At 42.0% G+C, this 24,837-nt stretch overlaps 2 protein-coding genes across 4 annotated transcripts; both read right to left on the reverse strand.

The window, feature by feature from the left end:
* Window positions 1-6,568: 6,568 nt before the first annotated feature.
* On the reverse strand, window positions 6,569-9,470 carry dusp2 (dual specificity phosphatase 2). 2 transcript variants are annotated; one of them, XM_045226823.1, is made up of 4 exons: window positions 8,821-9,470; window positions 8,398-8,474; window positions 8,020-8,239; window positions 6,569-7,577 (listed from the first exon to the last, which is right to left on the reverse strand). In XM_045226823.1, the coding sequence occupies exons 1-4, from the start codon at window positions 9,215-9,217 to the stop codon at window positions 7,363-7,365; spliced, it is 909 nt and encodes a 302-aa protein (XP_045082758.1). In that variant the 5' UTR covers window positions 9,218-9,470; the 3' UTR covers window positions 6,569-7,362. The 2 variants fall into 2 exon arrangements, with proteins under 2 accessions (XP_045082758.1, XP_041740911.2); XM_041884977.2 differs by having other exon boundaries at window positions 8,398-8,528.
* An 8,945-nt stretch (window positions 9,471-18,415) lies between these two features.
* On the reverse strand, window positions 18,416-24,546 carry LOC121572923 (izumo sperm-egg fusion protein 1). Of its 2 annotated transcripts, none has more exons than XM_041884969.1 (9): window positions 24,115-24,546; window positions 23,890-23,928; window positions 23,673-23,756; window positions 23,478-23,498; window positions 23,160-23,243; window positions 19,919-20,046; window positions 19,620-19,770; window positions 19,137-19,308; window positions 18,416-18,526 (listed from the first exon to the last, which is right to left on the reverse strand). In XM_041884969.1, exons 1-9 carry the CDS (start codon window positions 24,380-24,382, stop codon window positions 18,463-18,465), a joined length of 1,011 nt encoding a protein of 336 aa, XP_041740903.1. In that variant the 5' UTR covers window positions 24,383-24,546; the 3' UTR covers window positions 18,416-18,462. The 2 variants fall into 2 exon arrangements, with proteins under 2 accessions (XP_041740903.1, XP_041740896.1); XM_041884962.1 differs by having other exon boundaries at window positions 23,854-23,928.
* Window positions 24,547-24,837: the final 291 nt, after the last annotated feature.

Consider the following 24,837-nt stretch of genomic DNA (forward strand, 5'->3'; position numbering starts at 1 on the left):
ATATCAGATAAGAGAAATTGCTGCAGCTACATATATTTTACATCCTGGCCCTACATAGTTCACTATTTGCATCACTTACCAAAATATTACATGTGGTCATATATGCTTGGAAAGTGGAGATGCCATAGAACGTCAAAAAAAGTAAACATTGCTGGAGACACATTGCCGTTTTGGAGAAGACATCGCGTTTGCTAGCGAAGAGATTTGTTGTGGCAAATGAACTTGGGCTGGGAATTGCCAGGAACCTCACGGTAAGATATATGCATTGCGAGTCTCATGATTCTATACGTATTGCGATTCGATACTGTGATTTTATTGCGCACCATATGTCTGTTGCAGAGGGATCAGAAAGCCATGAGAACGAGTTTTGATCAGTCATGGAAATAAAAGTGCTGAAAACAAATTGGCTCCCAATGTGAAAAGATTGAGAACAAGCTATGAAGGAACAATAATGGTGTTTTGGTGCAGGTACAGCCAACTAGCGCTAAAATATTGCGATATTGTCAATACAGTATATCGTAAAGTATCACTATGTAACTCGATTTCTTTCACCCCAATCCCTCAAATTAACGGTAAATAACTGAATTGTTTGCCCCACATTTAGCTAAGATGATTAGCTAGCCAGCTAAAATGTTTTATTTAGTTAGCAGTCGCATCTACAATAGTTTACTGTCAATAACATGTCTCCAAAAATGACGTGGTGTCTCCAATTGTGTTGACATTTTACAATTGCGATGCGCATCCATGAGTATCCACTTTCTGTAGCTCAGCTGGTAGAGCATGGCGCTTGTAACGCCAAGGTAGTGGGTTCGATCCCCGGGACCACCCATACACAAAAATGTATGCACGCATGACTGTAAGTCGCTTTGGATAAAAGCGTCTGCTAAATGGCATATTATTATTATTATTATCTGAAGAGAGCCCCGAAACATTGTGTGCAGACATTTTATGCAATAAATGAAGTAGGTTGAATCTAGTAGTTCTGATCTTCTGATTGGTCCTGATGAGTTGGGCGAGGTCCCCTCCAGGCTACTGTCACTGTTGCATTGGCTCTGAGTCGGGTTCTCTGTCTTCAAATGTTCAGCCTAAGAGAGGGGATTTTTGTGTGTGTGTGTGTGTGTGTGTGTGTGTGTGTTTAACAGTGATGATGTGTGTGTGTGTGTGTGTGTGTGTGTGTGTGTGTGTGTGTGTGTGTGTGTCCTCAGAGCAAGAACTCGTGAGTTGGAAGAACTGAGAGGCCTATGGCGTGGGTGTTGTCCTTGGCCACCTGCTGACAAGGCTGACAAGATAGGACCCTTTTGTCCATTGTTATTGGATAGGAACAGAACTTATAACCAGCTCCTGACCTAAATAGATCTTAGCACAACATTTTACTCAACATATCATATTCCATATTCACTATAACAAATATATTTACTACGACATTAGCAAGAACCGCCACATCCTCAGCCGGCTAATCCAGTGTGTGAAGTTTTGCGGAGTGTTTGAGTTAGCTTTGCGAGGCAAAGATGAAACTGAGGGCTCCACCAACCCTGGTAAGCCAACACTTTTGAGATCAGTCAATAAATGCTTCTGGTATTGACTTATATGCTGCCCCTGTCTTCATGTTGTTGCTGGACATATCTTTTTTAAAATGTGTGTAGGTCACCTAAATCATCAGAAAAATTGCCCCCCCTGAGAATTTTTTCAGGAGCCGCCACTGTTTGTGTGTATATGTGTGTGTGTGTGTGTGTGTGTGTGCGCACACCTTTGTATACTGTATCCTTGGCCTGGCAATATGTAACGATTTTGAAGAAATCGCCTTAACACTCACACAGTCATCCTCTCTGGGAAAGCTTCTCTTTTTTTTTTTTTTTTTTTTTTTTTTTTTCTCTCTTGTAATGTGTGTGTGTGTATGTGTGTAGTAACACTAGAACGTAAAGCTCCTGCCAGCAATTTCACAAGTGTTCCTCATTCTGCTTGGCACACGGTATGTGTGTGCATGTGTTACATTGAATTGGCCATGATTGGCCTGCCAATATTTCACCCTGCGCAGTGTAAGCAATATGTAAATCTCTGTTTGTATTCTCTCTCTTTCCCCCTCCCTCTCTCTCTCTCTCTCTCTCTCTCTCTCTCTCTCTCTCTCTCTCTCTCTCTCTCCCTCTCTCTCTCTCTCTCTCTCTCTCTCTCTCTCTCTCTCTCTCTCTCTCTCTCTCTCTCTCTCTCTCTCTCTCTCTCTCTCCTCTCTCTCTCTCTCTCTCTCTCTCTCTCTCTCTCTCTCTCTCTCTCTCTCGGTTAGAGCATAAATAATCATCTCCATCCGTGTGTGTGTACGTAACTGCTTAGAGTGATGCGTAGAGGCAAGACAGACCTAATCATTTCAGACAGTAAGTATTCGTCTGAATAACGTATTTATTCATAGTTCATAGTACTAACTGACATTAACATTTAAACACACACTCTCCCACTGTCTCTTTCCTTGGCCCAAACATGTGTGTATATATGTTTGTGTGTGTGCGTGTGTGTGTGTGTGAGAGAGAGTGAGGAACATATAATCTATAAGTACTAAATAAACCACCAAAAAGGTGCTGAGTAATAGGGGTACATGCTGTCCTTTTTCGTTTTGTTACATATTCTTGCCAAGAGAGAAGGAGTCTTGATATTGACTAAATGCCTTAGCCATGACAGATCTGTATTCCTACGGGGACCAACTCTGACAACAAGAGACGATTGAGGACAGGATCTGAACAGGACACACACACATACTGAGGTAATAAATAGAGCTACAAAGCTCTTCATCCAGGCTTTGGTTTGATCAAGACAGCAAAATTGAATTATATTTTGAGAAAATTAAGCAGTCCTACTTCATATAGGTAGGCTAGTATCCTCATGGGGGTGAGGGGGAGATTTTATGGTGAGGTGTGGAGGAGGTGGGGACACCGAATAAAATGTAAAATGCATCAGGTAATTATACCTCACAGGGAAGCATCAGGGAAATGCTTTGCTCTAAAGTGAGAAACCTTGTTGAAGATGCTGTTGGTGCAGCGGTGGCCTCGAGGTAAGAGAGGCGGGCAGGAGGGTGTTGTATATAGAAATATTGCATTTTATTGTATTGAATTGTACCCTGATTGTTAGTTATACAGTTGAGATATTTTAGATGACATTTTCAAGTTAGAGGGGAATAGCAGGTACTTGTCTTAATGATGGCCTTAGGCCTAGTCAGAAAGATGCCTTTCTTTTTACATTAGATTACATGGACAGGGGAACTGATCCTCGATACTAGATCAGCACTCCTGCTCTGAGACATTCGATAAATACGGCCCCATTTTTAAAATTCCCAGTCTGGCATTTCCTGTCCTTCTGTTGTCGCTAACTTCTCAGATCTCCCCTTCTCACCTTGTCCTTCTGTTGTCTCTAACTTCTCAGATCTCCCCTTCTCACCTTGTCCTTCTGTTGTCTCTAACTTCTCAGATCTCCCCTTCTCACCTTGTGTTTCTGTTGTCTCTAACTTCTCAGATCTCCCCTTCTCACCTTGTCCTTCTGTTGTCTCTAACTTCTCAGATCTCCCCTTCTCACCTTGTCCTTCTGTTGTCTCTAACTTCTCAGATCTCCCCTTCTCACCTTGTCCTTCTGTTGTCTCTAACTTCTCAGATCTCCCCTTCTCACCTTGTCCTTCTGTTGTCTATAACTTCTCAGATCTCCCCTTCTCACCTTGTCCTTCTGTTGTCTCTAACTTCTCAGATCTCCCCTTCTCACCTTGTCCTTCTGTTGTCTCTAACTTCTCAGATCTCCCCTTCTCACCTTGTCCTTCTGTTGTCTCTAACTTCTCAGATCTCCCCTTCTCACCTTGTCCTTCTGTTGTCTCTAACTTCTCAGATCTCCCCTTCTCACCTTGTCCTTCTGTTGTCTCTAACTTCTCAGATCTCCCCTTCTCACCTTGTCCTTCTGTTGTCTCTAACTTCTCAGATCTCCCCTTCTCACCTTGTCCTTCTGTTGTCTCTAACTTCTCAGATCTCCCCTTCTCACCTTGTCCTTCTGTTGTCTCTAACTTCTCAGATCTCCCCTTCTCACCTTGTCCTTCTGTTGTCTCTAACTTCTCAGATCTCCCCTTCTCACCTTGTCCTTCTGTTGTCTCTAACTTCTCAGATCTCCCCTTCTCACCTTGTCCTTCTGTTGTCTCTAACTTCTCAGATCTCACCTTGTCCTTCTGTTGTCGCTAACTTCTCAGATCTCCCCTTCTCACCTTGTCCTTCTGTTGTCTCTAACTTCTCAGATCTCCCCTTCTCACCTGTCCTTCTGTTGTCTCTAACTTCTCAGATCTCCCCTTCTCACCTTGTCCTTCTGTTGTCTCTAACTTCTCAGATCTCCCCTTCTCACCTTGTCCTTCTGTTGTCTCTAACTTCTCAGATCTCCCCTTCTCACCTTGTGTTTCTGTTGTCTCTAACTTCTCAGATCTCCCCTTCTCACCTTGTCCTTCTGTTGTCTCTAACTTCTCAGATCTCCCCTTCTCACCTTGTCCTTCTGTTGTCTCTAACTTCTCAGATCTCCCCTTCTCACCTTGTCCTTCTGTTGTCGCTAACTTCTCAGATCTCCCGCTCTCTATTTCCTATTTTATAAATAAATGTCAAAAAAGTCATAACATTATGAATGAAAATCGAGTCTGAGTCATTTCCTTCTTAAAGAAAAACTCCACCCAAAAACTATATTTTGGTATTTGTTTCATTAGTCCATTGTTGATATAGTCCCAAAATGTTTTGCATGTCAGCAATCAAGTTTTCAAGATATCTAACCTTCAAAATATAGCAATCTAGCCCGTATGATGCATTTGGCATCATGTGATGCTGTGTTTTGCTTCATATGATGCAAAATGCATCATAGGGGCAGATTTCTGTATTTTGAAAGTTACATATCTTGAAAACTTGATTGCTGACATGCAAAACGTTTTGGGACTATATCAACAATGGACTTATAAAACAAATACCAAAATATAGTTTTGGGGCGAAGTTTTCCTTTAAGAGATGACTGGGGTGTTAAGGGGGACTGGTCATAGAGCGCCATCCACTGGATATCTCTAGATATCTAGATTTATTATCTGAATATTACTAAAACTTGGTCTTCAAAGCTATCACTAGAGGACGCTGTTACGTTATAAATCAGTTATTCACACAGGCAGGACTTCGCTGTCCCTTTTTGCTTTATGGTACTGAACTTGATCCACTACAGGCTTGTGCAAGATTTTGCTCCCACATGCTGGAAACAAGAAAGGCTGTGGCCAGTTCACTTGAGTTTAACTTTTGATGGACAAAAACTGACAATTGATGAATGCATATACTATTTCATCCTCATCATGTGTCTATGTGGCCATAGCCTAAGATGTTTGTGTTGGCTGTTGTATCTTTCAACAGGATATCTTTGAGGGCAGGACAGATATAGTGCCTTCAGAAAGTATTCATACCCCTTGACTTATTCCACATTTTGTTGTGTTACAGCCTGAATTCAAAATAGATTAAATATATTTTTCCCTCACCCATCTACACACAATACCCTATAATTACAAATTGAAAACATGTTTTTAGACATTTTTGCTAATTTATTGAAAATGAAATTCAGAAATATCGAATTTACGTAAGTATTCACATACACCTGAGTCAATACATGTTAGTATCCCCTTTGGCAGCGATTACAGCTGTGAGTGTTTCTGTGTAGTTCTCTAAGAGCTTTGCACACCTGGATTGTACAACATTTTCACATTATTCCTTTTACAATTCTCCAGGCTCTGTCAAGTTGGTTGTTGATCATTGCTTGACAGCCATTTTCAAGTCTTGCCATAGATTTTCAAGCCGATTTAAGTAAAAACTGTAACTAGGCCACTCAGGAAGATTCAATGTCGTCTTGGTAACCAGTATTGGGGATAACTACAATGATGTTAATCCATCCTCAGTTTCATCCTATCACAGCCATTAAACTCTCTGGACGCCTGTATCTTTGTAGTGACTGGTTGTATTGATACACCATCCAAAGTGTAATTAATAACTTCACGCTCAAAGGGATATTCAATGTCTGTTTTTTTTTTTTTTTTACCCATCTACCATAGGTGCCCTTGTTTGCGAAGCATTGGAAAACCTCCCTGGTCTTTGTGGTTGAATCTGTGTTTGAAGTTCACTTCATCGACTAAGTGACCTTACAGATAATTGTATATGTTGGGTACAGAGATGAGGTAGTCGTTAAAAAAAATCATGTTAAACACTATTATTCCACACAAAGTGAGTCCATGCAACTTATGTGACTTGTTAAGCACATTTTTACTCCTTTACTTATTCTTGCCATAACAAAGGAGTTAATTACTTATTGACTCAAGACATTTCATCTTCTCATTTTTAATTAATTTGTAAAAATGTATAAAACATAATTCCACTGACATTATGGGGTATTGTGTGTAGGCCAGTGACACAAAATCTCAATGTAATCCATTTTAAATTCAGGCTGTAACACAACAAAATGTAGAAAATGTCAAGAGGTGTGAATACCTTCTGAAGGCACTGTACGTAAACAGGACATCATTATATAAACAAACAAAGACAAACATGTGTTTTCCAGTTTATAAAGTATTTAATCTGTGTGAAAAACAGCATGAAACTGCCTCCACATTGGCAAATAAAGTGCAGTAACAGACAGTGTAAATCACAACTGTCAAAACCATAATAAAATTATTAAAAATACGTTTGATAAAAACAATTGAGATGGCTTCTTCCCTTTGCCCAGAGCAGACCTGCAGGCTACAGCCAACACCTTTGATTTGATGAGGATGAGCTTGTTTCAGATTTGCATTGGTGTTAGGAAATTGATTGCATTGATGTATTGCCCTTAATACAATAAATCACCTGATCAAGATAAAAAAAATCATTCACATTTAGTTTTACAGACAGTAGTTATTAATCCAGTACCCAGCAGCTTGCTGGGGTTTATCTCACAGTATAGGCCTTTATGTCAGCCCTTGCAAAATGTCCAAAAAGGCAAACACCACACACATATTTCTCCTGCCAGCAGTACAGCAGATATACATTTCTCTCACCATGTACTGTCTCTGTGTGTTTCTCTCAGATATAGCCCAGCCAGTGGCAGAGTGGGTAAACATTTCTCTGAGCACAGTTATGTGAGGCTGTGGCCACGCAGAGACACATGAAAACGTGTGAAATCGAATACACATTCTTCATCATAGTCAGTTGTCCGTCAAAAGTTAAACAACACAAGTCAACTTTTTGAACAAATCCACCTAGTGGAAGTGCATATAGAAAGTACATTTCTCTTGAGTATTAATCAGAAATATATCTGTGCGAGTCTAGTGGCAAAGCATATATGTAAATATATCGCTAAATTATGGAGTCAGTGACATAGGACGTCGGTCTCAAACTGCAGCAGCTGTCCCATGAAGGCCAGGTTAGGAGAGATGACCTGGCGTCGCTGCTTCACGAAGTCGAAGGCCTCGTCCAATCGGACGCGCCGGGCGTGGATGAGGTAGGCCAGACAGATAGTGGCTGAGCGAGAGATCCCGGCTTGGCAGTGCACCAGCACACGACCACCACGCTCCTTCACCGAGTCTGCAACAGAGAAGTTAGAGAACAAGGTCGTTAGCGTTGAGCTCTGTGTTTTAGCACACAGTCTCAATAGTCTAAAATGTCTTCCTTCCTCGTCTCTCCAATCTAGATTTATGTGAAAGAAATGTCCCAGAAATTGGCAATCTTTCACCTGTCCTGCGTTTTCAAATGAAGGAGAGGAGACAACGGTCATGTTCCCCTGCTCAGACATTGCTGACGCATGCCAGATCTTACAACGCCTGGATAGGTATTTTACGTATCAGCTAACCACATCATATGTTATAGCAATCTGGTGCCCGACACCACAGTCGATGACGTGGCACGCAACCATTGGTGGATGCATGCAACGTCTGAGCAGGGGAACACGACCAATGTCTGCGCACCAAATTAGAATAAGGTGCCTTTTGGGACACACCCAGAAGGTGATGCTAGTAGTGGAACTGACCTATGAAGGCGATGGCCTCAGGGAAGCGTGCTCCGATATCTGCAGCCAGGCTGTCCTCTACAGTGAGTCTCATGTAGTGCAGTTCCTCTTCGTACAGGTTGGGGCAGGAGGAGGACACGTTGAGCACTGCCGTGATCCCCGCTGCTGCGAGAGTTTCGCGCCGCGACGAGTGAACTGCACTGCCCAGAAACAGGAAGGGGAGGAGCTCCACTGGACCCTCCTGTCAATCAAACACAAACCATCCGATCAAAAACAAGAACCAACCAAAACATGACTGATTTCAATCCATGAAGGAAAACATCCCAAACCAAGTAGGGGACAAATGTCTGAAAAAAAATTCCACATGCAATTATTTCAGTTATTTTCCCAGTCTCTCACCTGATCATAGAGTGGTGTTTTCCGCCCTGTCACACTAGGCTCCAGGTCCATCATTGTAGGGTTGTGTCCCAGCAGGCCTGGGGAGTTGAAACAGACTTCTGGATATTCTTCATGGAACCCTTCAAAGCCACCTGTCATTGAGAAACATTACTATGTCACTCAGCAGCTCATGACATAACTCCTCACATCTTCTGTACCAGATAGGAACATTACCTACTTAGAGGATGGCTTGTAGAGGAAATTATTAAAATGTATGTAACTAAATAATCTGGTTATTATCATATTTAGGCCTAAAGATATTCATTAACAACTCCAACTTTGGACTTTTTGGGCTATTCTTATTCTATTTTGTAGGCCCATTTCATCTCATTCTAAATGATCTAATAGCCGACTTGTTTTGTTTTGTAGCCTGGTAAATCTCACCTTGTAGAAAGCAGATCTGTGTTGAGCTGGACTGGACATCGGCTTGTAGAGCAGTCAGCAGCATACTGGCCAAGCTCTCCCCTTTCAGTTCGGCCATAGAAAGGCTACTCTCATCAAGCACCACGATTGGCGAGAAATCCCCTCTGCGCAGCCGACCAAGGAGGTCCTTGTCCGCGACCAACCACTCCAAACAAACAACGGAGCTCTTGGACCGACGCCGGAGCATCGAGTTCCAGTTGACATTGCGGGACTCGGAGATGCGAGTCCTGGAGAAGGCAAGGAACGGCCGACAGTCCAGCATCACACAGCCGCCTGAGGTGAACTGGTCCCGGGGAGTTCTGAGGATGTGGGCCAACTCAATACCAGTTATCTCCAGAGGCTCGTTGCTTGAACACATGATTTAGTTCTGGTCCCAAAAACAAACAGAAAAAAATAAGAAATTGTTGTCGTTTTGATTTGTTTCTCCTGTGGAAAGTTATAGACTAGCCTAAAAGCAACAAAATGTTTGCCAAAACACACTTGCTTCTTGATCTGAATATATTTAAAACTTGATCAACTAATTTCCACAATTTGACTTCAGCCTATTTCAATAAACAATTCACCTCGAAATCAGTACTAAACTGTCGTTACCTCTTGTTTCTTATTAAGAGATGGGATGAGATGGGAGGGCGGGGTTTTATACCTCACTGCTACTCCACCCTCTTTTTCCACATAAGGAAGACACATCACAGACGGAACGACCATATATGCTCGTCTGTCTGTACCGGTACTCCTTATATGGTGTTTGACGTAAAAACTCAGATTTTCCAAAACCACACGTGGTGCTCAGGGTTTACCCCGTGTTTTGTTCTAAATGACGTCATGTTTAGACTTTAACCCTTCCGTTGTCCTAGGGTCAAAATGACCCGCCACTGTGTTGAACCAACTTTATTTAATTTTTATATTTTTTGGATCATTTGTGAGAAGGAGGCAGTGAGACTTTCAGTATCACTGCCTCCTTTTCTCACTGCCTCTTTCTGTATCACTGCCTCCTTCTCACAAATGATCCAAAAAATATAAAAATTAAATAAAGTTGGTTCAACACAGTGGCGGGTCATTTTGACCCTAGGACAACGGGAGGGTTAAGCACCCATTTTCAACATATGAGAACTTGTTCTCAACTGGCTTACCTGGTTAAATAAAGGTTAAATAAAAATAAAAATAAATAAAATATGCACACACACACACACACCTCATTTAAACTGTCTCCATTGATTCAGGGCTGATTCATTGAAATTGCAGGGGGGTAGCCTGTGACATATAAAACATATTATTATTTACATGCTATTTTGTAATCAATCAAGGGTTTAAAGATAAGGTTAGGGTGTAGGCCTATTTTTAGGGGTTGGGTTAAAGGTTATGGTCAGATAAATATCTGTGTTTCAGTTCCCATCCTCTAGTTGTGTCCTTGCCTCTAGCTACAGTTGGATGTGTGAAAGTTGATTAGAATGGATTCCCTGCTGTTGGTTAGAATGGATATCCATTATCACTGTGGTGGAAAAATACCCCCAGACAGCCAGCCAGCCATCCAGACTACAGAACAGATACAACGTTTGTGAATGACTGTTTGAGATGCATTAAAAAATATATATATATATTGTCTGAATAAGTTCAAATCAATTAAAGAGTAACTTTCATGAAGAAAAATACATCATTAAAAAAACAGATGTTTTATGCTTAGTTATAGTGAAGCAAGTCAATTCTGGTCTTCATTTTGACAGTTTGTTTCAAAAGTGATATATTTTGGTATTTTAGTAGTAAATCTACCTCTTTTTGCCCCTAGAGGTTCAACTCTACCATTGAAATCATGATGCAGAGGGAAGGTGCCTCTACGTCATCTCAATGGAGGGATTCGGTGTGCTGGGTGGTACCACCTCAAGGAATACTATAAAATATCATTTGGCAATGGTCTTGGTAAATGGAGTGTGCCAATATATTTTGCATGATGCTTCCTTGACTACACTACTGACGTTACACAAAATTCAAAGACCTCCCTCTGCAACTGGATCCTGGACTTCCTGACGGGCCGCCCCCAGGCGGTAAGAGTAGGCAACAACACATCTGCCACGCTGATCCTCAACACTGGGGCCTCTCAGGGGTGCGTGCTTAGTCCCCTCCTGTACTCCCTGTTCACCCACAACTGCGTGACCAAGCACGACTCCAACACCATCATTAGGTTTGCTGACAACACAACAGTGGTAAGCCTGATCACCGACAACGATGAGACAGCCTGTAGGGAGGAGGTCAGAGACCTGGCAGTGTGGTGCTAGGACAACAACCTCTCCCTCAATGTGAGCCGGACAAAGGAGTTGATCGTGGACTACAGGAAAAGGAGGGCCGAACAGGCCTCCATTAATATCGACGGGGCTGAAGTGGAGCGGGTCGAGAGTTTCAAGTTCCTTGGTGTCCACATCACCAATGAACTATCATGGTCCAAACACACCAAGACAGTTGTGACGAGAACACCTTTTCCCCCTCAGGAGACTGAAAAGATTTAGCATGGGTCCCCAGATCCTCAAAAAGTTCTACAGTACATCACTGGGGCCAAGCTTCCTGACATCCAGGACCTCTCTACTAGGCGGTGTCAGAGGAAGGCCCAAAAAATGGTCAAAGACTCCAGTCACCCAAGTTGACTGTTCATTATCTATGCATAGTCACTTTACAAATGACCTCGACTAACCTGTACCCCCACACATTGACTTGGTACCGGTACCCCCTGTATAGAGCCTCGTTATTGTTATGTACTTTTTTTTTTTTTTCCTACTTTAGTTTATTTAGTAAATATTTTCTTAACTCTATTTCTTGAACTGCATTGTTGGTTAAGGGCTTGTAAGTAAGCATTTCACGGTAAGGTCTACACCTGTTGTATTCGGCGCATGTGACAAATACAATTAGATTTGATTTTGATTTGATTTGAAAAGGCAGTAAGGCACATTTCTGCATATGACCAAATTCAATGTTTTTACTTAAATACTGTAATGCGGGTTGGATTGAATTGAGCCCCTAATCTTCATTTTCAAGGTGATGATTGCACTTTTATTCCCAATACAATACCGCAATAAATGTGAGTCCACATTTCATATATATATTTTAGCCCTATAGGGGATTCGACTTACATCGGGGCGGCAGGTAGCTTAGTGGGTAAGAGCGTTGTGCCAGTAACCGAAAGGTCGCTGGTTCTAATCCCCGAGCCGACTAGGTGAAAAATCTGTCGATGTGCCCTTAAGCAAGGCACTTAACCCTAATTGCTGATGTAAGTCGCTCTGGATAAGAGCGTCTGCTAAATGACTAAAATGTAAAATGTAATCGCAAGTGGCAATAGATATCAGAAAGTTAGCGCCTTAGCACTGTACTCACTGTACAGAGCCGTGTTTGCTAACGATGCACAGATTTTTATTATCAGTGCGTGCCAATTGACTTCTTTCTGGTAAGTATGCTTTAGTGAGAAAGTGTTGGGATCCGGTACCACGTTTACTCACCCACATACATTTATATTTATTAGCAATTCCCCCCACCCACAACGTCTCACCTGAATGCATTTTAATTGTAATGTTAAGGGGTTGGGCAAATGCTGAAATTGGGGTTGAGAGTTCCCCTTTAAAGGGGAAATGTACAGTTACTACATCAATTTTTTTACTTTTTAAGTCATGATATATAGGCCTACCTATTGATTCTTGAAGAAAATAACTTATAAGTGCTTTGTGAGCTTAGTTAAACTGTCGTACCCCACCAGAGCCCAAAATATAAGCTTGTTTTAACTCCTTTGTTTGTAAACAATGTAAATGTAAATAAACGGTATAGCCTCAAAACATAGTTAGAACTCTAATTTTTATATCATAGATATCAGTCCTTGTATCCATAGCTCTGGCCAAGAATTTGAGAGTGGTTACATTTCTCCAGCCCCTCCCTCAGCTGTTCACCAAATCAGTGGCAGATTGCAGCTTTAAATCAAATCAACAAAAAAATGTCACATGCGCAGAATACAGCAGGTGCAGACTTTACCGTGAAATGCTTACTTATGAGCCCTTTCCCAACAATGCAGAATTAAAAAGTTTAAAAAATATATATTTTGTGAATGTTGAGAATATTATAAAGCAAATGTGCCAAAGAAACAGGCATGGAAAATACCATGCTGCAGGACTATGTGTGTGTGTGTATTAGTGGGTGCATTAATGCATGTGTGTGTGAGCTCTTATGTAATGAGGTAGGCTATTCTGCACAGCAGAGAAGGGTAAACATTCACATCATCCCCTATCCATAAACTGTTTCCCACCCCCTCTCTCTTCCTCCCTCTCTCTGGTTTACATGTTAATCTGACCCCAGTCTGGTTGGAGCGCTCCCTAATCTGAGCTAATGTTCTGTTCCATCATTAACTCTCTTTCATAACATTCATTAACTCTGTTTCAACTTTGGCTCCATTCATTCTATACAACAACATTCATTCTATGACTTCCTGCTCCCTTCTCCACCACTTCCTTGTAATCCACAGCACATCCATTCACTGTTTCTCCCACTCTTTTCCTCCCACTCCACTTCCTCTCTCTCCCTCCAGCTCTCATTCTCTCTTTCCCCTCCCTTGCCTTTGTAAGCTGAGACTGCACTTATTGTACCACACACACACACACACACACAGTCACACGGTTATACATGCCAACAGGCACACACACGCAACACATATCATGCTTGCCAACCGCTGAGCTAGCTTTACTGACATGCAATACAAACACAATCTGTCATCCTCTCCCACACAATACCCAGAATATCACTCAGAGAGCTACAGTACAAATCTGTCATCCTCTCCCACACAATACCCAGAATATCACTTAGAGAGCTACAGTACAATCTGTCATCCTCTCCCACACAATACCCAGAATATCACTCAGAGAGCTACAGTACAATCTGTCATCCTCTCCCACACAATACCCAGAATATCACTCAGAGAGCTACAGTACAATCTGTCATCCTCTCCCACACAATACCCAGAATATCACTCAGAGAACTACAGCACAATCTGTCATCCCCTCCCACACAATACCCAAAATATAACTCAGAGAACTACAGTACAATCTGTCATCCTCTCCCACACAATACCCAGAATATCACTCAGAGAGCTACAGTACAATCTGTCATCCTCTCCCACACAATACCCAGAATATCACTCAGAGAGCTACAGTACAATCTGTCATCCTCTCCCACACAATACCCAGAATATCACTCAGAGAACTACAGCACAATCTGTCATCCTCTCCCACACAATACCCAAAATATAACTCAGAGAACTACAGTACAATCTGTCATCCTCTCCCACACAATACCCAAAATATAACTCAGAGAACTACAGCACAATCTGTCATCCTCTCCCACACAATACCCAAAATATCACTCAGAGAACTACAGCACAATCTGTCATCCTCTCCCACACAATACCCAAAATATAACTCAGAGAACTACAGCACAATCTGTCATCCTCTCCCACACAATACCCAAAATATCACTAAGAGAACTACAGCACAATCTGTCATCCTCTCCCACACAATACCCAAAATATCACTAAGAGAACTACAGTACAGTATTCAATGATCCTTCATTAAAAAGAGACTGTGTGTGTGTGTCTGTGTGTGTCTACATGGAGGTTTGTGTAACAGGATGTATAGCTTCCGGTAATGCTGACATGTGGGCAAACGATAAGAGGAAAACACCCCTTATGACCCACACACATGCATACACACACACACACGCACACACACGCACACGCACACACACACCTTTAAGACCTTTATAGGGTAAAATACACTTGGTTATTTTCCACACGAGTCAGTGAGCAATGCAACAGTGAAATTAAGTGATTGATGCCACCCGCACATGTAGGATGCTGTGACTAACACTGAGGCAGTGTGACAAGTCTCTTTTACAGTTTTTTTCAATTGTTTACACGCGATTTTGAAAACAGAGTTCTTTTTGTCAAAATATAATCACAATTATCCAAACACCACAATCAATTAGCAAAATTCCTAGATTGTTTGCAAAATGACACACTTCAGTCAAAACATACACATTTCAGTCAAAACATATACACATATTTGTGAAAATGCTATTTGTTTTCATTTAACCAACACAGTCATCAATGATCATACACTATTGCAGCCAGTTTCACACTGCTGTGATAAATAAAAAACACATTTAAAAAACAAAACAAAAAAAAAGATTTTTGGCCAGACATTCTTACTGTATGTGAGAGATAATTTAGGTGACAAAAAATAGTGAGAAACTCACAACATTATTCATGATTTGTTTTGAGATATAAGGAGAATGTAGACAAATACTGTAGGCCTACTATAACCTTACCAAGCACTGCACAACACTTGATGCTGCAGACTGAATATTTCAAGTATTTATTTCAATACTTACAGTATTTCTTACCATAATCAGTTACAGTAATCAACCAACAATGATATCAATTACTGTAAACAAATAAAATCCGTAGACAAATAAAAATTACTGCATGAATTACAGTACATACACTTTGACTCTGAAGAAAAGTAAAGTAAAAGTAAACAGAAATGAAAGAAAACTACTGTAAAAGCAACAAGAATACTGTAACTATCCGTCTCTCCGTCTGGCTGGATCAGGCCATAACATTTCATCCACATCACAGGCTATGTCTTCATTGGCAAGGCACCGTTGGAAGAATCGCCTTGTGTGACGAATCCACCCCTGCACTGAAGCTGCTTCAATAAGATCACATGCCTGTTCCATGGCCTGAATGAGGGGCAAACGGTCATAAGGCCGCAGGTCATATACCTTCCACCGCCACGCTGAAAACAATTATTCTATAGGATTCAGGAAGGGGGAGTATGGGGGAAGGTATAAAACGTCAAAATCAGGGTGATCATGGAACCAGTTCTGGACTAGAGCAGCCCGATGAAATGAGACATTGTCCCAAACGACAATGTACCGCATCTGGTCCACTTGGTGTAATGCTGTGACAATCTCATGCAATCGGTCAAGAAATGCAAGTATCAGATTGGCATTATAGGGTCCCAGATTTGCATGGTGGTGGAGGACCCCATTTTGTGTGATAGCAGCGCAAAGGGTGATGTTACCCCCTCGCTACCCTGGCACATTGGTGATTGCCCTGTGCCCAATTACATTTCTCCCTCTTCTTCTTGTTTTTGCAAGGTTAAATCCAGCCTCATCCACATATATAAATTAATGTTGAATTTCAGCAGCATCCATTTGCAAGACTCTCTGAAACACATTAAAGAAAATAGGATGCTATTCAATATCTATAGCACAGTATTTTTTTTGTGACAGAACATTATGAGCAGTGCATGATACCACACCATAGTCAGATGAACAATGCATACCTCCACATACTCATTGCGCAGATGTTTCACTCTCTCTGAATTTCTGTCAAATGGTACCGATACAGTTGCTTCATGTATATTTGATTTTTCTTTAGGATTCGACCTAATGTTGACAGAGAGACTCGTTGGATGTTATTGAAAATATTGTCATCATTGATGATATTGGCTTGGATTTCTCGTAGCCTGATACAATTATTGGCCAAAACCATGTTCACAATGGCGGCCTCTTGTGCACGACTAAACATAGGGCCCCTTCCACCTTGGTGTCCTCGACCCTCAATCCTATGTAAAAAACAAAATAAGATAAAAATAAATAAATAAATATATATATATATATATATATATATATATGCAGCCTACTGTCAAATGTCACAGTAAACAATATTGATTATACAAGCTTCAGTTTCAATGTATACTGTGTGGTTAGCTTACCTGTTTTCTCGATGAAATGTCCGAATTACTGACGCAACAGTATTTCTGCTGAGATTTGGTTGAACTCTTTGTCCAGCTTCCATCAGTGTCAGTCCATGGTTGATAACATGGTCAATAAGTGTTGCACGGATTTCTCGAGTCAAATTTGGTCCTCGTCTTCTTTGTTCAGGTTCTATCAACTCTTCAAGTCCTTCTCTACCTCTTCCTCTACCTAGGTGTCTTCCTCTACCTCCTTCTCTTCCTCTACCTTCTTCTCCTCTACCTATGCCTCTTCCTCTACCTCCTTCTCCTCTTCCTCTACCGCCTTCATCTCCTCTTTGAGCTCCCCTCTCATTCTCACTCTTCTTCTTCTTCTAACTCCTTCCATTTTTGTTGAAGACAGGTGAACTCACCTGCTGCCTTTTATAGCACACCTGAGTGCTGCGTTTTCAAATTAGCACATGTGTGCTTCCACACCTGGTAGATGTGTTTATCCAATTCGTTCATTAGTGTGGTAATTGGCAATCCGGTGCTTTGTAATTACAAGGAAGCAACCTCACGATCCTTATCTGTGTGAAAATGTGTGTAGAGTTTTACAAATCACTGTGTGTAATGTTTTGCAAAAAGGGTGAGGCGGACATTGTGTGTAATGTTGTGCAAATCTGTGGAGGTGTTTTGCTCATTGGAGTACAATTTTGCTAATTGTGTGGAAATTTTAATTTTAGTGTGTAAACAATCGTAAAAAACTGTAAAGTCAAGCGTTGTCAGTAAAAGGGGCTATTCCATGAAGGGGGGAAATAAAACAAAAGCATTACAGTAGTCACTCAGAGTTCTGCAGTTGTTCCTACTCTTGTCTGCATTGTGAGCAACCAAAAAGCCACAAGGTAAGATGACTAAAACTTAGCTTGTTTTCAATTTCACTCACTTGATTACATTGCACAACTGAAGAAAAACCTTGTGTGTACAGTATGTTCGTCAACAGAATTATTGCGCATATCAATGTTGAGCACCATGACGCTTTGCAGAGATACACTGGTCACCTTGAAGGAGCTGGTTTTGCAAATGGAACCTTTTTTGTGAGAGGAAACCATCTTTTGATTGGTTGGCTAATAACTCTCCAGTACAAAATACTGATGGTGATGATGAGTGAAGGGCCCTAATGTAGACTGTTTTACTTCTCTGTTATCTCCCTCTCTCCTCCATCTCTCACTCACACGTCTCTCTCTATAGCTCAAGTGGTCCTCTGTAGCTCAATTGGTAGAGCACGGCGCTTGTAACGCCAGGGTAGTGGGTTCGATCCCCGGGACCACCCGTACGTTGAAATGTATGCACGCATGATTGTAAGTCGCTTTGGATAAAAGTGTCTGCTAAATGGCATGTTATCTCTCTATCCCATTTTTTCACACTCTCTTTATCTGAATAAAAAAGAGAACTTGAATATGAAAATAGTCTCTGTTTCCCCTCCCCCTCACTCCTCTCCCCTCCCCTTCTCCTCCCACAGTGGATTATCTAGAATTAGGTTAACGTTTGGGAATATTAATCTGAAAAAGTCTGTAATCCAGGAGTTTTACCACCATCCCTCGCTACTCTCATCCTCCCTCTTTTCATCCTATCTATAATCTTCTCTCCATTCAGAAAAACGTATTGAGGTCAATCAAGTGAATTAAATAACATGATGTGTGTGTGTGTGCCACACTGAGATACAGTTTTTAACAGTAGCAGTATTCATTTACGCCCTTTCTCTTAACTCTTTTGTTTTTTTAACTCAATGTCTTGTCCATCCCTTCTCATATTCCACGTCAGTCACATTCTTGTTCGTCTGTCTTCATCTCCCCCTTCCCTTCCCTTCCCTCTCCTCCTCTTCTCTCTGTTGTCTCAGAGTCATCAATCTAGTGGAAGGACACACACACACACATACATACACACACACACACACACACATTGTTCAGTCTTTATGACACAATGTCATTCTGTTTTCTCTTCAACTCTGACACCAGAAATGTGTCCTTGATTTTTCAAGGCAAAAGTTTACATTTCTGTTACTTCTCACTCTGCTGGCAACTAAGGACAGTAGATACTTTAAAATGTTACATCTGTCGGTAGGCTGTGGGATATGACGGTAATGAGGAACAATTCTATCGGCGCAATTTCGTAAGGGTGTACCTACACAGGGCATCTTTTGAATTTTGGAAGGGGAGTGAGATTGGACATGTTCTGTCCTTGTTCCGCCAATTTCACATGGTCAAACTTCTCAATTCATCTTTTGAACATCCATTCATCTTTTTTCAAATGAATCCCTCCATCATTCCTCCATCATCTCTCTCCCCTCTCTTTCTGTCTGTCTTTAACCCACTCAAATATTTAAGCAATCATTCATAATTTCATAAATCACTCATTCGGTCACTCTCTCCTCCTCCCCTCTCTCTGTCTTTCTCCCTTCCTCTCCCTCACCCCATCATTCACTCTGTCCCCCACTCCCACCTTCCATCCCTCTCTCACCCAAAAGCAACAGCAAGGCCTAGGCTGGCCGTCAGACTCAGGGCAGTAACCATGGCGATGATGACCAGCAGGAGGTCAGTGGGAGGGTGAGGAATGGGGGAGGCATCATCACCAGGAGGGAGGGAGGGCAGGGTGAGGAGAGATCTGGGAGTTGGGACAGGTGAAGGGGTGACTGTGGATAAAAGAGAGGGAGAGGTGAAGGGTGATCTGGCCTATTCTGTTTCCAAACCTCTTTATTTCCATTCCATTTCATGCATCTTCTACTGGAGAATTGTAACCCCTGAATGTCTATGCCTCTATCAATGGCTTTGTTAGAGACTGATCTGTCCTCTTGAAGTAATCACTGATCTAACACAGCCGGATAAGTGAAAGCAAAGAACATAACTTTTAACAACTCTTATCACTGATTTCTTCAGGGAAGGGAGAAAGGGATGATGCATTTCTGAAGTAGGCCATGGGCCACATGTATTCAAACTGGCATACCAGTGAGCAGGAAGTGTGTGCGTGAAAGGACAGTTCCTTTGCCATCCGTTAGGAGGCAGCGGTACATGCCCTCCTCATCAACATGCAGCTGGTTCAGCACCACAGAGGAATCCTCCGTAACCACCAGCACTCTGAAATCACCCTCTGTCAGCTAGAGGGAAGTGAAAAATGGGAAAGGGATGGATGAAAGACAAAATGAATAACATGACATGCATGTGTTCCAAGCAAGAATGCTCCTGTGTGGTTTTCTGCGTGTGTTTGTCTGTGTGTGTGTGTGTGTGTGCACACTCGCGTCTTACATTTGCAGTCCCATGCGTCCCTGGAGTCCAAGTGTAGTGATAATCTCGCCGGCCCACTACTAGACTATGCCAGGGGAGGAAACAGTCCAACACTGCCTGTCCTCCCTCTGCTGCCTCCACTGGATACTCTAGCAGAGAGAGATCAGTAGGGGGAGGGGTAGAGGGAGGAAGGGAGTGGGGTGGAGGGAGAGAAGGAGGAGAGAGAGTGAAAGAGAGAGGGAGGAGAAGGAGGATGGAGTAAGAAAGAGTGAGAGAATAAAAGAGAGAGAGGGGGAGAAGAGAAGGAGGAGGGAGTGAGAAAGAGAGAAGAATGGTTAGAGGAAGGGAGGGATAGACAGAGGGATTGATTTAACCTCAGATTAGAATAGTTTGATTAGGTCAGTATTACCTAAGTCATCTACACTCTAAAAATTAGAGGTTCAACAAGGGTTCTTCTAAGATCCTCAAAGTTCTTTGAAGAACCTTAGGGTTCTTGGCACTGGAAATGGCCCCATAAAAGTTATTCCAAGAGCCCCATAGGAGGTGGGGTTCATCGAGGAACCTCCTTAGTTGGTGGGGGTTCTTGCAGGAACCTAACTGCCCAACTGAAACATTTTGATTTTAATTTGAAAGGCACTTAAGTGAAAAAGGTCAATATCTCCTCAATTTAAGGTAAGGTTTGTCCCTTGTATGATCTAAATTGATATTGTTTTATGATGATATCATATATCTTTTCGTATTGTGCAAATCTTCCTAAAACTGAGAATGGACACAATTCAATGTAGGCTATAAGAATATGTTGAAGGCTAGCTGTATTGGGTGCAGATGACTGAACTTCTCACTTCTGTGTCTGTCTGCAGGTATACAGACAAGGAGGCATACAAAGTTATGTCAATTGGTATGTTATGCAGATCACATTTACCATTCTCCTCCCTTACCTCTTCAATGAATATCCCATAGGCCTCTACATTATGGACAAGGTACAGTGGGGGAAAAAAGTATTTAGTCAGCCACCAATTGTGCAAGTTCTCCCACTTAAAAAGATGAGAGAGGCCTGTAATTTTCATCATAGGTACACGTCAACTATGACAGACAAATTGAGAAAAAGAAATCCAGAAAATCACATTGTAGGATTTTTAATGAATTTATTTGCAAATTATGGTGGAAAATAAGTATTTGGTCACCTACAAACAAGCAAGATTTCTGTCTCTCACAGACCTGTAACTTCTTCTTTAAGAGGCTCCTCTGTTCTCCACTCGTTACCTGTATTAATGGCACCTGTTTGAACTTGTTATCAGTATAAAAGACACCTGTCCACAACCTCAAACAGTCACACTCCAAACTCCACTATGGCCAAGACCAAAGAGCTGTCAAAGGACACCAGAAACAAAATTGTAGACCTGCACCAGGCTGGGGAAGACTGAATCTGCAATAGGTAAGCAGCTTGGTTTGAAGAAATCAACTGTGGGAGCAATTATTAGGAAATGGAAGACATACAAGACCACTGATAATCTCCCTCGATCTGGGGCTCCACGCAAGATCTCACCCCGTGGGGTCAAAATGATCACAAGAACGGTGAGCTAGTGAATGACCTGCAGAGAGCTGGGACCAAAGTAACAAAGCCTACCATCAGTAACACACTATGCCGCCAGGGACTCAAATCCTGCAGTGCCAGATGTGTCCCCCTGCTTAAGCCAGTACATGTCCAGGCCCGTCTGAAGTTTGCTAGAGTGCATTTGGATGATCCAGAAGAGGATTGGGAGAATGTCATATGGTCAGATGAAACCAAAATATAACTTTTTGGTAAAAACTCAACTCGTCGTGTTTGGAGGACAAAGAATGCTGAGTTGCATCCAAAGAACACCATACCTACTGTGAAGCATGGGGGTGGAAACATCATGCTTTGGGGCTGTTATTCTGCAAAGGGACCAGGACGACTGATCCGTGTAAAGGAAAGAATGAATGGGGCCATGTATCGTGAGATTTTGAGTGAAAACCTCCTTCCATCAGCAAGGGCATTGAAGATGAAACGTGGCTGGGTCTTTCAGCATGACAATGATCCCAAACACACCGCCCGGGCAACGAAGGAGTGGCTTCGTAAGAAGCATTTCAAGGTCCTGGAGTGGCCTAGCCAGTCTCCAGATCTCAACCCCAAAGAAAATCTTTGGAGGGAGTTGAAAGTCCGTGTTGCCCAGCGACAGCCCCAAAACATCACTGCTCTAGAGGAGATCTGCATGGAGGAATGGGCCAAAAGACCAGCAACAGTGTGTGAAAACCTTGTGAAGACTTACAGAAAACATTTGACCTGTGTCATTCCCAACAAAGGGTATATAACAAAGTATTGAGAAACTTTTGTTATTGACCAAATTATTTTCCACCATAATTTGCAAATAAATTCATTAAAAATCCTACAATGTGATTTTCTGGATTTTTTTTTCTCATTTTGTCTGTCATAGTTGACGTGTACCTATGATGAAAATTACAGGCCTCTCTCATCTCTTTAAGTGGGAGAACTTGCACAATTGGTGGCTGACTAAATACTTTTTCCCCCACTGTATGTGTATGAAAACCATTATCAAAAACAGTTTTTTTTTTCATTCACATTCACCACAAAAATCAAGGTATGAATACTGTTGTGTGTTTTGTTAATCATCTGTATAATTACATTTTTTGGGATTCACAGACTTCACCCTCCCTACACCTCTGATGAATATAACAGGAAACCTGTTTGATCACCATGCACTGCAAAATCATTCTGGCTATGGATACGGAGAACATCAACACATTAACATCAACACGCCAGAGGATATATCCATTGGACTTGGGGCTCTGCTGGGAGTTTACCTCATATTAGAATTGTTTTATTCTGCTTTGCCACTAAAATCATAATAAACACTGACAACTAAAATATTGTGTTATTGTTGTTATTGTTATGCATATTATTATTATTAATAATAATAATAATAATAATAATAATAATAATAATAACAACAGGGGGGGGGTAGTTAAAAAATTAACCCCAAAAGGTTCTTCAAAAGGTTCTTTGAGGATCCATTAAAAAGGGTTATTCGAAGAACCTATAGGGGTTCCCCCACAGTTTCAATTTGAAGAACCCCTAAAGGATACTCCAGGAACCTTTTCTTGTTAGAGTGTATGACATTCAATAAGAGTAGACAGTGCTGCTGCATAAAGACACACACACACACACACACACACACACACACACACGGGCTCACCCACGCATGGATGCACACACACTCACCACCGCAGTCCTGAGTGGTAGAGGGGCAGGTGTGCAGCTTGTACTGACAGGAAAAGCAGTTCATTACTCTCTGATACAGCAACCCTGCAGTTTAGAAAGACAGCACAATTTGTTGCTGATATAAAGTAACTGTAATGGAAGAGGTTGTGTGTGTGTGTGTGTGAGACCCCGTGCGTGTGTGTGATCACAGGCCAATAGGTGAGGTAATGATAGGGGAAGCACACAATCAAAGTGATTAAATGATGGCACTATAGAAGGGGATGAAAGGATTGGCAGATTAAAAGACAAACAAATGAATTCATGTCATCATGGACTTACCACATTTGTTAGGGCAGAGACCTGAGAACACGAAAACAATACATTAAATTCCACTCTATGTTAAGTGTTGCCGTAAACTGTTATTACAGGAGGAATAGCTAGAATCATAAACATATTACAGTGACACTGTTAGTATTACTGTTGGTATTATTGATATTAACACTAGGCTTAATGTGTTACAGCTGAACCGTTCACCTTTTTGGACAAAAGTCTGCAGGTGTTTCTCTAGAATTTTCCTGCCTTTCTCCAGAATCTGAATGGCCTCAAACGTCAGAGGCCCTTACACAGGGAGAGGACAGACAGACGGTAGTCAGTTTCACACATACGCAAACGCGCAAGCACGAACACACACACACACACACACAGGCACACACACCTGTGAGTTGGCTGCCCTGGAAACGGTCAAACTCACTCTGGTATTCTGTACTGGCCCTGTAGAGGGTGGTCGGGTCTGGGGGCACACACACACACACACACACACACACACACACACACACACACACACACACACACACACACACACACACACACACACACAGACACAGACACACACACTTTTTAAAGTGCACTACAACCACTACTAAGAGGTCTGAACCTTTATGGCACAGTTGGTAGAGCGTTGGTAACCACCACCTACCAATAACTCCACTATACTGGTTGCTGGTGGTTCTGTAGGTGACATAGGCGTAGTCTAGAATCTTCTTCAGTTCTATCTGGTCCTCTACGGTGGCAGAGGAAGCAGCCAATAGGTAGTCTTCGTGGAGGAGCCTGACCCTGCGGTCACACTGCAGACAGGGTCTCCCCGCAGGGACACAGGACAGCAGGAACAGGAGACACAGAAGGCTGGGGACAGACAGGAGCCGGACAGACAGGGGGAAAGACAGGGCCCTAACTGCCTTTTCCATAGCTAGCTTTACTGACAGAGATGGAGAGAGATTTACCTACGTGGTTTCAACCCCAAAGCATTATGATGCTGCTGACAATGCGTAACTCCATGGCAGCTGTTTTAACGTCTACTGGGCAATGTTGGCAGGAACAATATACAACCTTCTAATATGGGAAGATACACTTGCTAACTGCTCACAAAAAAAAGCAACTAAAGTGCTAGAATTAGAACTAGTACTATATAATTAGAATGAAGAATTCAATTTCTATGGCAGCAAGCAACACATAGCTCTGTGAAGTCACAAAGACTAAAGTCACAAACACTTCATAGAAATATAATTTTACTGTGTTCCTGCAGTAATTTCACAGGGATATCACAGCTGTTTTGCTTTGCATAGTTCAATATAGGCCTAATGGGAACACAACCCTTTGTTTAGTTTGTAGCTCACTGCTGACACTCAGTGGTGGAAGCTGG

This window comes from Coregonus clupeaformis, chromosome 18, assembly GCF_020615455.1.
Source record: "Coregonus clupeaformis isolate EN_2021a chromosome 18, ASM2061545v1, whole genome shotgun sequence".
Lineage (NCBI taxonomy): Eukaryota > Metazoa > Chordata > Actinopteri > Salmoniformes > Salmonidae > Coregonus > Coregonus clupeaformis.

Bases quoted from the DNA above. Each gene is read 5' to 3' on its own strand.
- dusp2 (XM_041884977.2), bottom strand. From the start codon at position 9,217: ATGTGTTCAAGCAACGAGCCTCTGGAGATAACTGGTATTGAGTTGGCC. The intron at 8,529-8,820 runs GTGAGATTTACC...TCTCAATGACAG, and splicing joins ACAGATCTGCTTTCTACAAG to GTGGCTTTGAAGGGTTCCAT. The intron at 8,240-8,397 runs GTGAGAGACTGG...TTTGATTGACAG, and splicing joins AAACACCACTCTATGATCAG to GAGGGTCCAGTGGAGCTCCT.
- LOC121572923 (XM_041884962.1), bottom strand. From the start codon at position 24,382: ATGGAAAAGGCAGTTAGGGCCCTGTCTTTCCCCCTGTCTGTCCGGCTC. The intron at 20,047-23,159 runs GTGAGTGTGTGT...TCTCTCTGCTAG, and splicing joins TACCACTCAGGACTGCGGTG to AGTATCCAGTGGAGGCAGCA. The intron at 19,771-19,918 runs GTAAGACGCGAG...ACTTCCCTCTAG, and splicing joins GGACGCATGGGACTGCAAAT to CTGACAGAGGGTGATTTCAG.